General features: G+C 42.7%; 1 protein-coding gene across 1 annotated transcript in view; it reads left to right on the top strand.

Moving 5' to 3' along the window:
• The window catches only part of ADCY4 (adenylate cyclase 4), an 86,429-nt gene that overhangs the window by 20,027 nt on the left and 52,306 nt on the right, over positions 1-14,096 (top strand). Inside the window, exon 2 of the mRNA XM_018558207.1 lies at positions 2,334-2,703. Within this exon, the coding sequence (XP_018413709.1) occupies positions 2,521-2,703 (183 nt within the window). The 5' untranslated portion in view covers positions 2,334-2,520. The remainder of the gene's footprint in view (positions 1-2,333; positions 2,704-14,096) is intronic.

Genomic DNA, 14,096 nt, shown 5'->3' with positions numbered 1-14,096 from the left:
TCCTCCTTCCCCCCCCCCCCCCCTCCCCCCACACACACACACACACACACACACACACACACACACACACACACACACAATGGTTGGCACTCATTTCTTCCCCTGTGCTCCATCTCACGGTCTTACCCTCATCCCTCGGCATCCTCAAGTCTAATGCAGGGATAAGGATTAGTGAGTGTCATATTCCTATTACTAAAATAAAAACCTAATTTAAAGATAATTCATCTCCTTTCAGTATTAAAAATGTATTATCTCTAAACCTTTTTATAAACGGATAATTGAGGTCAGTAGTTTCCTAAAATGTTCTCCTGCTCCATTGGGCTGTAAAAATACTGGCCGGACTCAGACCAAACTTCAATCCTATAGCCAACTACCCCCTCCGCCCCCACCCCCCTTCTGAGAAATGTATTTTTATACCACACATGCCAAGAATGTATTCTCTCTCTGGCTCTCTCTGTCTCTCTCCCCCCTTCATGTTTTTCTAACGCTCATTTAACTGCCCTCATTCCATCTTGATGGTTGATTAGAGTATAAGGTGCATTCACATGGCAGACATTTGTATTATATCTGTTGTCTTTTAGCATTTGTGCCGTGTGATTTGGTGTCCTTTTTAAAATACTCTATTTGGTATGATGAGGTTGGAGGAAGGAAATCATAGGAAATCAATATATAGAAGAAGAATCGCTAACTGAATTGGGGTGAAATGAAGTGTAATGTCCATATTAAAGATATAAATGTATTTAACCCTTGAAGAGGGGCTACCCTCGTACTGCAAGGGTTAAGTGCAAATTTTTGCCTAGGGTCAAAAATAAAAGTTCAACTCCACCGGTCCTCTGAGCCAGCTTGCTCTTAGACTGGTCCTACCAGCCTCACCCCTTCCTGCAGCGGCCTAAGGTCCCTGAGTGATTACATTCTATACACTGGGTATAGGATATGAGGACATTGAGGGGCATTCCATGGCTGGAGGAGACGGGCAGAAAGGAGCACTTTGACAGCCAGCGGACTGGATTCCCCTCTCCCTGCTCCGATCCGCCAGCGCTGACTGGTGGAACGGACAGGGGAGGGGGCGGGTACAGCTGGCTCTGCCTCTAGATGGGCAGAGCCAGCTGTCACTCACGCAGCTGGGCGGATCCAGATATAATTGTCGGGATCCGCTTCAGCTGCGGGGTCTCAGTATACCGTGAGCTGTTGCTCGCGGTATACTGAGCTCAGGGTGACGTGAGGACGCTAGTTTGTGTCTTCCCGTTACCCTGAGGGGAACTATGGGGGAAAGCCTTAACCCCATAGTTCTCCTTTTTAACCTTTGCGCGGCAGGGGTAGCCCCAATGCCAGGGTTAAGAACACTTTTACCTGGAGTTCTTCCTTAAAGCTGAACTCCAGGCCAATATAAAAGGCAAATTAAAGCCGCTTCATATTTAATTCTACATCCCTAACTTTTTTATGTCATGAAAGCAATGTAAACATATGAATGAAACATGGTAGAAGGTGGGGGACGCAGCACAATGAACCAATCAGGTGTGTTGCACTGTAAGGAGCCAAGCTCAATAGTCTGCTGCTTCCCCCTTTTTAAATGTCCAGCAGAGAAAGTTCAGGTTCCCTTCCCGACAGGACTGTGCTGTATGACAGAGCTGTTTTAATCTCAGAGCAGGGTGGGCAGAAATACAAATCCTTTTTTGGTAGGTAAAGCAGCTCTCCTAATATGTATTGTATCTGGTTTATTTAGCTGTTTGCCTGATGTTCAGCTTTACATTTCAAATTAGTTGAAGTATTCGTAAAGATTTTTATGGGATATTTTAGGGCTCTTGTACAGGCCGCCCGTGGCCATACAATGTTAAGACTGCCTGTGTTCAGAATTGTGTACCCTTACGCATGTGTAATATGCATTCTTGGCTCTGTTCAAAATGTCTGACACAAATCCGCCCCCTGCTGTAGGCTCTCACCTTGCGACGTGTTACAATGTACAGTCTGGATGAATATTGTGGTAGAGCTGGAATGTAAAAGTTCCTCCCGCCTGTGACAATCTCGGTAGCATCTCAGCCTACGCAAGGTCACTTCACTGGACTCCAAGGACTAATTTTAATGATAAATGGCACACTTTTTTTGGGGGGGGTTTTTTGGGGTGTATGGTGTGGGGGATGCTTTTCTTAAATCGATCACATAGAGTACATTTAAATTTAATATTTAAAAGAATGGCACATGTACTAGATTTTATGGGCGATTATTACACAGCTACAAATACAATGTTGGTGCGATTAGAATTTTAGAGGAAGAAGTGAATTTGGAGAGGAAATGAACGTTTCCATTAATTTTCTAATTTATTTTGTATTTTTTAGATCCCATTTTGAATTGAAACTCCCGTAATGGTAAAAGTCTTCTCACCGCAATGTCTTGTCTATGGAGATCTCACAGCGCTGTTTGTGGACCTTTGTGATGGACCCTAAATTATGCTCCATACCCTTCTTCCAGTTCCTCTGTGTACCAGCTTGTTCCAGGAGCAAAAGACAGAGCTAGTTCATACAGATGCCAGAGAACAGCAGGGCTCACCTGGGCCCTTACTCCGCACGATGTCACAGGGAAAAGGAAGGCGTCTTTTTTGAGTCCTACTACCGATTGCGTCAGCAGTATCCAGTAATCCTTCTTCTGCTGCTTATTGTCCTAGCAATATGCTGCTCGCTTATAGCCACCACCTTTGCCACCGGGCGGGTAAGTGTTTTTCTTCCTTTTGTGTAATGTTATAGTTTTGCACCAACCAACAACAAATGTATGTCTTTTGAACCATGGTACCTTCTTTACATACAATATGTCAGATAAGTGTCCAACCAGACTGTCATCCTCAGAGAGTCAGCATATGTCCTTCAGAGAATATTAGTTACATCACAAGACTGGGGGCCCCTTTTGAGGAAAGGGAGAACTGACTGATGAGACATGTCTGTTTCGTTTATTAGTTTCTCGTCTTCCCTCCCCTAAACAGTCTGGTTTATTAATAAGTTAACACCTTATTACCCTTAGGGCCTGTTCACATGATATCAGGTGCAGATCTGCAGACGCGGTGCTACTGATGCAGTGCGTTTTGGCCGCGTTTTTGATGCGTTCCAGTTAAAAAAAAATGTTTTGTTTTTTTTTTGCTGGAGTGGGGCTGTCAGTATGTTAGCTGCAGTGCAGTGCGTTTTTGACTCGTTTTGCGTTTCTGGTCCGTTTCCTGACTGTACAAAATGTGACATGCAGTATTTTTTCTGTCGTAATCTGAACGGACTGCGCACGTGAGAACTGTAGCCCATAAAACACATAGGGATACATTGGGCACAGAAAACGGACGTCGTGTGAACAGGCCCTTAAAGTAGTGGGGCATGGGTTCTATTGACTTCTAGTAACACAATCACCCCAGAATCCTGAATTTATCAAAGATTGGATGTTTCATAAAGGAATTTTGAGCCTTTACTTTGCCTGGAGTGACTTTTTATAGCAGTCTCTGCAAGGAACCTATACTCTCCTTCATGCACATAGCCACAACACCAGGAGCGAAACATGCATGTACCAGGGCTGGCCTCATGTCAGTTGCAAGAACAGGGAGGCGTGACTATTATCCACAACCAGGAAGGGAACGGGGAGGCGTGACTATTATCCACAACCAGGAAGGGAACGGGGAGGCGTGACTATTATCCGCAACCAGGGCGGGAACGGGGAGGCGTGACTATTATCCACAACCAGGGAGGGAACGGGGAGGCGTGACTATTATCCACAACCAGGGAGGGAACAGGGAGGCGTGCCTATTATCCACAACCAGGGAGGAAACATGGAGGTGTGCCTATTATCCACAACCAGGGATCGAGCGGGGAGGCGTGGCTATTATCCACAACCAGGGAGAGAAGAATTGAAAAGAATTGGGGGGGGGCTTGCTCGAGGCTGGACTGCTATACTATTGGATACTATTTGGTTTTCACTTTTAGTGAAGTTCTCCTTTTAACTTATCCCCAACCCCACTGGAAGTGCAGCCCACTGGGGCCAATATTTTCCTTTGGCATATTTTAACTGAATGGACATTTGGTGTTATTGCAGTATTTCCATTAGTAACTTTCGCCATTTTATACAACCTTTTTATCTCAAAATTACCTTTTTATTTGTTTCATAAAATGGTACATTTTCTCAGTTTAAGCATTTCGATATGTTTTCTATTGTGAAAAATGGGTTTATGAGATTTGCAAATTATTACATTCTGTTTTTGAGGTAGATTTTACACCGCATCCCAACTTTATTTTGGATTTGGGTTGTATGAGAGTCCCCATATTTTTGTTGTACATACATTTTAAAAGACAAGTTTACCTTTTTTTTATTGTACTTGTCCTATAATAAGAACCCTACCCCTTTTATTGCAGCCAATCTGGGATAATGTCTTTCTCCCCAATCCAGCAATCCCTGGTCCAAGCCAGCTCCTCTTTATTTTTGGATCGTAAGCCCTCAAGGGCAGGGCCCCCCTTACCATGTAATGTCTTCCTTTATATTGTAAAGTGCTGCGCAAACTGTATAATAACAATAATTCTGCACGTGCCAGCCATGGCCCAATTCCTATGGGTAGCCACCTCCAGTAGTCCCCTAAAGTACGTCTTGCCCATAGGAATAAATGTGTTTCGTGAAAATACCCTTTGCCCTCCCTCGGAGAAAGGGATATCTCTGGTCTGTGTGTAATAGGCTGTACTTTGGTCTCAGACATGCTCCAGACATATGCTCCTTTTTTATTAGCCGCTCCGCACCACAATGCACTGTATTGCGGTATCGCACGTTGTGGCGTGGTCAGGGGCATTGCAGCTGGAGTGAAGTTCAACCTTCACTCGCAATGCAGCTCCCGTACAAGGTTTGTTGCATGGTAGCATACATTAATCGCATGGAACCATGCGATTAATAAAACGCTGTGGTGTGAATGGGCTCCAACAACAAGCTCTCAGGGTGTTCCCTTCCCAGCCCAGGCAGTACTGATACACAAAGGTTTCGCATATAAATGAAAAGCCATATGAACAACATTCTGCTGAGCCTTTGTGTAGCAGTACTGCATAAATATGGAAGAAGGAAATACCCAGAGAGCTTGTCCTGAAAATTTAACTCTTTGTGCAAATAAAGTGTCAAACAGTACTCAACCGTGTTGTTGCCAGTGCACAAGTATGTCTACAATCACCTTAAGCATGTGACAGGTTTACAATTATTATTATGACATAATATGATCTGCACAGCTTTGTTCTGAGACAAAGGAACTTTTGTTAAATCCTTTACAAGAAAATAAGGTGGTTTTGTATTTTCATTTACATACCACTTATAAATTCTGCAGTGGTTTACAGATTACATTTCACCACAGTGTTTGGTCCAGTAGAGCTAATTTCAGCCATATGAATGACTTAAGCAATGCTCTCATTACATTCATCTCGTTATATAATAATGTGGGAGTCGATGCCAAGCTTTTCAGAGGAATGTCACTGTGACTGCAGATCAGAGTCGCCCTTTAGCATGTGCAATCTGTGCAGTCACAAAGGGTACCATGTCTCTATTCAAGCATAAGGCACTTTCTACTGAGAATCTCATACCTTTCCAGTATATGAAGAGGATCACATGTCTATAGTGCAGGGGTGGGATCTCCGGCCCCCTAGCTGTTGTGGAACTAAAAGTCCCATGAGGCATTGCAAGACTGACAGATACAGGCATGACTCCCAGAGAGAGGCATGTTGGGATTTGTAGTTAAAGCACAGCTGGAGGGCCGGTGTTGCCCAGCCCTGATATAGTGGGAGGTTATTAGTGTTAAGTTAAATGGCTTTATTTGATGGCACCATTGGTCAGCCATTAGCTGGCACCACTTGCATTTATGGGACATACATGCCTATTGTAAATGAAATATAGCCGCTTAATACAGAGAGGTGATGGGAATGCCATCTGAGAATGGGGGCTGATCTCATGAGTCCCATGAATTTCTCCCATGAGACTGATGCGATCTGCTGCAGGCGTGAGGTGCTGTACAATGCAATGACAGATGCCGCCACCTGCAGCTGTTCACAGACCGTGTCAATACCTGCAGCCGATTGCACCTGAACGCAAACAAAAAGATTTGTTCCTCGAAATGTCCTTTTTATTATAAACAAGCAAAAAGTTTTGTTTGCAATGTCCTATTCAAATGTAAATATGCTTTTTATAAGCGTGTGGGTTTATTTAAAGAACATAAACACTTTTCTCTATACGCTGTTGTGTTGTATTGTATTCTAAAATTCACATCTGTGCCTTAGATACTCTAATCTGTACCCAGGGCTGTACATTATACTTTATATTGCATACCTCTCCAATCTGTGCACCTTCTGTGTTTTATATACTCCACACCACTCTATACCCGGGGCTGTACATTATACTTTATATTCCATACCTCTCCAATCTGTGCACCTTCTGTGTTTATATACTCCACACCACTCTGTACCCGGGGCTGTACATTATACTTTATATTCCATACCTCTCCAATCTGTGCACCTTCTGTGTTCGATACTCCACACCACTCTGTACCCGAGGCTGTACATTATACTTCTCCAATCTGTGCACCTTCTGTGTTATATACTCCACACCACTCTGTACCCGGGGCTGTACATTATACTTTATATTCCATACCTCTCCAATCTGTGCACCTTCTGTGTTATATCCTCCACACCACTCTGTACCCAGGGCTGTACATTATACTTTATATTCCATACCTCTCCAATCTGTGTTACATCCTGCACATCACTCTGTACCCGAGGCTGTACATCATACATTATATTTTACACCTCTCCGCACTCATTTAACTGGAAGTTGTATACTTTGCTGCCTCAGAAGAGTGAGCAGAAAGATGACCTCATCAGTCTCCTGCTTATCCTACGCTACCTTGTCACAGGCTGCAGGCAGAGAGGTGATGTTGCTGTGTTTCTTACCTGCAGTAGAGAAAAGGCAGGTCACCAAATTGTGTGTGTTATCTGGCAGGACTATATCAGTCTCGGGACTCCATAGACAGAAATACTAATCCTTTGGTAGTTGAAACAGCTGATACATACACACTCTTCAACTCCTCCCTTTTTTTTGATGTTTTCCTGAAGCTAAGTGTGAAGTACCGAGTAAAATAACACAAAATATGAGCTTGCTGGATATTCACTATAGTTTACCTTTTAAAAAGAGTCATTACTTGTATGTCCAGACAACAGCCAGACTTCTGTATTGAATGGAACCTTATGGAACATGCATTGGGATAAAGATCTCTCATCTAGGCTGGAATTTTTGTACTGAGCTCCTGTTCCTACATGCTGATTACTGTGGCATCATTGGCACTGTTAAAGCTGAACGCGGGGCACGAAAATGTTCATTTAAAAATATTGCTTAATGGCCACAAATGATATGTGTACTTTGTGTGCCCCAAATGCATTTGCAAGCACAGTTATCACCTTGTTAAAGTAGCACTGATATTATCACTGTGCTACACATAGCCTGTGCAGACAGCAGAGCTGTGGGAGAGACCCAGCAGGCTCCACCCACTACAGACTGCCTGTAGAAAACTACAGAAGGGGGTGGATACAAGACCACTCACCCTGCACAAGGAGAGAGAGAGAGAGCAGCAGTGACTGGTCTTTATTACACAGCAGCAGCCATGATCTTGGTATAACCACTTCAGGACGACGACATATATACACAAACGGCGGTTCTGAAGTGGTTAAACAACCTTGGGAATTAGCCATTTACAGAACATAGCTTGAGAGGAAGAGAACATTGTTTGATATATCCCTTCACAGAAAGTGAGTGGGGAAACTGCATTTCTGTCAGGATCAACAGGCAACTTCTAAAATTGTTCTTGGTCTGCAAAAATAGAACTAATGCAGCCACCACATCTAAGGACTGGTGATGTGAATACATTATATTTTTGTTCTGGGTTCCTTTTCACCCTCCTCCCCCAGCCCAAGTTCAACCTTCACCTTCATTTCCAGCTGTTTCCTTCTGGGACGGGAATCGATAACACTGCTTGCCAGCAGTCATTGTTAATAGTACTACTTCAAAACTCCCTTTCTTACCACAAAGTTCCTCATGTCCTTCCTCTTTTAAAGGAAGTAGTCACATGCCGTGATTAGGATCAGAGGAGCTTCCTGTTTAGTATTGTTCAGGAATATAATTTTAGTACCTCGCCGTCGCTGCTATTGACTATTTTTCCAGTGTTTTGATTAGGGTGTGACTTGTACATAAGTGAATATTATACTATCTCTTTGTAATTCAGATGGGACTACCTGTAAACCTATACAGCTACATACATCAGGTGCCTATTGGTGGCTGAGAGCAATATTTTAATGTCTCTTTATATAATAAAGCATGTTCACATCAAGGGCGTGATCGTACCCTAAATTCAGACAGTTTTGTTGCTTTATTGTGTCCAGTGCAATGTAGGCATTCTATTAAAGTTTATATTGTCCTCTGCACAGTTTAAAGTCGTTTAAAGTTTAAACTCTCACTTTTTTTTATTTTTTCCATAATGCATTTGGATCAAACAAGTATACATTGCCCAGCAAAGTATTTCTTTACTTTTTTTGCCCAAGCACTTAGTCATTGTTTCAGAACAACGCCAACTCTCTCAGCTCTGCTTCCCTGAACTTCTGTCCAGCAGAAGATCACAAGGCAAAGCAGTCTCCAGTAGTAGTGGGCAGCCAAGAGCAGAGCATTGGCTTGCTTTGCTGTGTTTGTGGAGACACACACAGCTTGCTAGCGCATACAAGGGTGGCTCCATAGGACCCTGCAAGGGAAGGGAGTCACCCTAAAACAGGATATCGGGGCCAGTGCTCAGGGGGCCAGCTAATTCTGCAGGAAACATCAAGACGCAGCATCCATTGTAAGTGATTAAGGGCTCGGTCACACCAGATGCAGTGCGTTCCAGCCCGATTCTGGCCAGAACGCACTGCATCACATTGCGGCCAGCTCACTATGTTGTGAGGCAGGAGGGGGGCGTTCCATTGAAGTGAATGGCGCCGTAGCCACGCCCTCTGGCCGCAATGCGATCGGCCGCACGGGAAAGCAAGGTACATTTATGCCTGTGGTCCGTTCCGAACAAAATAGTGCTTGCAGCATTTAGTTCGGACTGGACCGGAACGCAGGCATAATGTGCCTTCGTTCCCGTGCGGCTGATCTCATTGCGGCCAGAGGGCGTGTCTACGGTGCCATTCACTTCAATGGACCGCCACGCCCCCTCCTGCCCACAACATAGGGAGCCGGCCGCAATGCAGTGCATTCTGGCCAGAATCGGGCCGGAACGCAATGCATCTGGTGTTAACGGGGCATTTAAAATAGCTTAGAAACCTTGACTTTAATATAACCCTAAAGAATAACTAAACCCAAAAACATAAATGTAATACATTGAAGATTTCTTTTCTCAGACTTTTTCAGCATGTACAGAATGTACATGTTTATCGCGCCAGAAATGCAGTGTTCCTGTCACTTCCTGTGAGCTAAAAAGGCAGCAAACACAATCTTCTCTTTCTTTGGTGAACTACTAATCTCATCAACTACCATATACCATGGATGAACAAAGGCAAACCTGTTTTGAATTTCAGCCAGTGTGACCACAATGACTTCCTAGATACCATGGCGAAATGAATGTAGCCACCCACGGACAGAAACGGTAGAGGTAATACGGTAGACGTATTACCTCGTGAAATATATCGTTTTTTTTATTTTTGGGTCAAAATAATATTAAAGTCAAAAGGTTTTTAAGCAATTCAAATGCTGATTAAATCTCTATGATGTGTAAAAGTTTTAGTTTCCTGTAGAATCGGCTGGTCCCCTGAGAATTGACCCATGTATACTGTTTTAGGGTGGCTCCTTTCCATTCCCTATGGAGCCACCCTTTTTGTGTGTGTGTGTGTCCACAAACACATAGGCGCAGCAATGCAAGCTTCTCTCCCTCTCCCCTGCTCTCTGATCCCCTCCCTCTTCCTTTCGTTCTCCTTACTCCCTTCTCCAAGCTAGTAAATGGAAGACTACACTGCCCCCTTGTGATCTTGTACTGGACAGGAAGTTCAGGTAAGCTGAGCTGAGAGTGTTGGAGGCCGACGTTCTGAAACATGATGACTGTAAATGTTTGAGCAAAAATGTAAAGAAATCCTTTGCTGGGCAATGTATATTTGTTTGATCTGGATTCATTATTGAAACAAGTTTCAGAGTTTAATATCATGACGGAATAAATGTCAGTCAAAGTACCGCAGCGCTGAATACTGAAAAATGGCCTGGATGGGAAGGGGGTTTAACACCGCGGATGTCAACTGGTTAAGGTACACTTGCACCCTAGTTGTGAGCCTACAATGACTTTACGTTCACCCACCAATGATGTAACATATACACTGCAGCCGGACCACAACCCCAGGTTTTCGTATTGAGGATTCTGACAGCTAAAAAGAAATGAACAGAGCTCTGTAGGAATTATGGGTAGAAGATGGAGAAACAATGGCATTTCACACAGTGCTGGGCTACAAAAGCTCTGTTTTATGAATAGCGTCATAATCCCTTCAGGTTTTCTGTACAGAGTAATGTGGTTTAATCAGCCTCAGCTTTATGTCTATCTTTTAAAGTGCATTTTTAATAAGGGCCTAGTAGGCATGATCATGCATTATTCTAGTTGTTAGAATAATGAAAAATTAGTATTAAAGAAGTAATATAAAATGGGTGCTTCTACGATCCAAGAAAAATGATTGTGCAGGCTTTCAGGTCACTGAACCTCAACTGTCAGGCGGTTTTACAAATGTCATCCAAATTAGCAGAGTATGGTTTGTTGAGCAAATAACATTTCATTGAAAATGTTCTCCGACTTGGATGATGTGAAGTAAAAACAAAATGCCCATCTGATGTCTCCATATGGAGACTGCAGAGGCTTATCAAACCTGATTTAGGGTTGTATTAAATATTACATCAATGAGAATATCCTGTGGGTTTTTTTAAAAATAGTTTTGCAATTCTTTTATGTATACAGGCATGCACTATATTGCCAAAAGTATTGGGACACCCCTCCAAATCATTGGATTCTGGTGTTCCAATCACCTCCATGGCCACAGGTGTATAAAGCCAAGCACCTAGGCATGCAGACTTCTTCTAGAAAAAATTTGTGAAAGAATGGGTTGCTCTCAGGAGCTCAGTGAATTTAAGTGTGGTACAGGTGCTACTGTTGTCTTACACTTTTAGGAATGTTGGATAGTGCATCCCCAACTGGGAGTTTTGGTTTCTCCTGTGGACCTCTAGGTCTTCTGCCGGTGGCAGATGGAATCCTAGCATGTAGGAGACTCAAAAACACTCCATCTGATGCACACTAGTGTCGGCTAGCAGTTGCACCCATAGGTCTGCAAGAAAGCAAAGACTTACACCAGGTAATTTAGTAAATATTCCTTTACAGGGTTGTCCTTATTAAGTTTGTTATAATAACAGATCAACAATGTAAAAGGCACAATAATCCGGTAAAGATTGCTAGACAAAAAAAAGCCTTGACTTGCATCTTAATATACTATGATTACATCTACTATTGATTGGATTTATTCATAGCAATGGGGTCACTTTAATGTTTGCCAGTACTTCTTGGGTACCCCATAATCTATTGCAGCAGGTCGGCATACCTGACCATTGTAACTGTTCTCAGAGCCAACATTAGAGTGAGGCTGAGACATGGGTTAGTAGTGGACCGAAGTTCCAGAACATTGACTTTCTCATCGCCTTCTTAAATGGTAGGGTAATTAACAACCTTTAAAGTGTATCTTTAACATGACAACAAAGACACCTTTAGAAATGTTTAGTAATGACAATCTACAAACACATCCTTCTAGATAATTGCAGGCTTTGTATTCTTTGCATTCCTTGTTTCTCTTTTCTTTTCCATTCTTCTGACAGTGGCCATGTTTACTAAGGGCAGATTACTAGATCTCCCTTTACTGCCTGGAACTCTGGCACACGTGACTAGGACATGTGACCATGCACATCATCTCAGGGGAGGAAAATGCCTTTCCTTGGGATCTTGTAAGATTACAGATAAGATTTCCCAGCAATTCTCTGCTGATGTAACCTTCCCAGGATGCAATGCTTGGGCACATTATACCATTTGTGCCAACATGGACCAGGAAGTGGATAAACTTTATTTGTAAGTAAATTAAAAACATGTTTGTTTAACTAATGAATGTCATTTGATTTTTAAATCGGCATGCAGATCTGCACGCTGATGTGATTTTTAAGGGAAAGGGGGTAAAGGTCCACTTGAAGGGGAAGAGTATTCAACACCCTAATGCACCATTGTTTTTCTATTCAGAAATCTTTGTGGTTAATAGAATGATTTTCATTTATCAGTATATAGGAGTGGGAGATGTTTTTGTTCTGTGACAATCTTTACCTCATTATTGTGCCTTGTTCATTGTTGATTTGCAGCCAGCCTTGTTCTGTTTGGCAGTAAATTTCTGTCCTGATCTGGGTAACCGTTCCTTGGGCTGTAGTGATAGCACTGTAATAAAATGTCAGCAATTCTGCCATGTCTGTCTGGTGCCACTATGGCTTGTGAATGCATTGGAGCTAGAACCCTACAGCAACATCCACTCCTGTTTTATGTATAGGCTGACTGACCACATGGTACCTCTTTGTGCCATGTCTACTGTATATTTTATTGAGTCCATCTCTTCTTAGTCACATAATCTCACATTGGTAATGTGATCATCTGCCTATTCTGGATGAAAAAAAATATATAAATACAAATCCTTTTTCCGGTTCTTGATCAACCAGACAAAATTCGCCCAGTGGGAGACCATGTCTACTGAGTGGTCTTGTCTGCATTTTTTTCAATCTAAGGAGCTGGGCGGTAAATTGTCGGCTAAACGGTGCTACATTTAAACAATTGCAAGCACTGTTCAAGTATTTTGACAGCTGGCTGCAGCGGGAGATTCCTCCATCCGTGCTGATTTATCCTGGATAGAGAAATCTGTTGGATTTTACATTTCAATTACAGCTGATAAATTGTAATGTTTGGGGATAATAGCACATCTGGTGAGCGCTTTTAAGGATGCAGTCCACTCGCAATATCTTTTTTTTTTTGAAGGCTTGGTAGCCCACTTTCATTTAAACAAAAGTTAATAACACAAGTTTAAAAATGAATAACACAAGTTTAGCCTCCCGGCTTCCACTTTTAACATTAATGATTCTGACCCACCGGTCCCCTCTGTAGTGCTGTCCCGCACTTGTACTGGGGGACCCTCAGGCTCTCGACTCTCCCTGGCTGTCTTCGTGTGCCTCCAGTACACACACCACCTGACTCCATTCTGTTTCCTGGGGGCATCCACCTGGACAAAGTCTGTTCTGTTTCCCAGCAGAAGCCCCGAACCCTAGTCGGCATCCTTGCCGTAAAGGCCGTGCACAGGTGTGGTCACTGCCAAAGCATGGACCCAGGAATGGAGCTTTCTTCCCTTCCAGTTCACTTTGAAATCTCCCATTTACAGGATCCCAAGCAGAATCCAGAAAGAACTGAAGCCAGCTCTTTCCCTGTAAAAACCATTGCTGCCTTGAAATATCCGGCTGAGAGTATTGGGTGATCAAAATACCAAACTCTACCATGGGATTGCTATATATTTGATATAATTACACACGGTGTATATATCAAATGTAAAGAATTAGATAATACTAAGTTCATGCATGGGCTTTATATCCATGTAGAGCATCACAGATGATGATTCTCTGTTTTGTATTATTACAACACAAAAATGAATTAAGATTCACCCTCAAGGGAAAAAAAAGCAAGAACACACAGGGTAGTTGTACTTTATCAAGTGTTAACAAGAATTGTGTCAAGATAAATAATCCCTTCAATTATCTGTGTACAGTCCTCAGATATCTAGATTTGTGCACCATGGAAAAGAAGAGCCTTTTGTTCAGTTTCTGCTTTCCGTGTGTTTTTTATTTTTGACTGAAGCCTTCCACAGCCTTTCATTTCCAGGAATAATGGTAGATCTTAATCTACTGTATAAGAGATAAAAATGGATCTTGTATTCCTCTGCCAATTTCTTTCACAGACAATGGGAGATAACTGATGGAAACTGCTCATTTCGTTTCTAATT

This window comes from Nanorana parkeri, unplaced genomic scaffold, assembly GCF_000935625.1.
Source record: "Nanorana parkeri isolate BGI_ZX_2015 unplaced genomic scaffold, ASM93562v1 scaffold325, whole genome shotgun sequence".
NCBI classification, from domain to species: Eukaryota; Metazoa; Chordata; class Amphibia; order Anura; family Dicroglossidae; genus Nanorana; species Nanorana parkeri.
The sequence above is the reverse complement of the archived record's forward strand: the minus strand, read 5'-3'. Positions and strand labels throughout refer to the sequence as shown.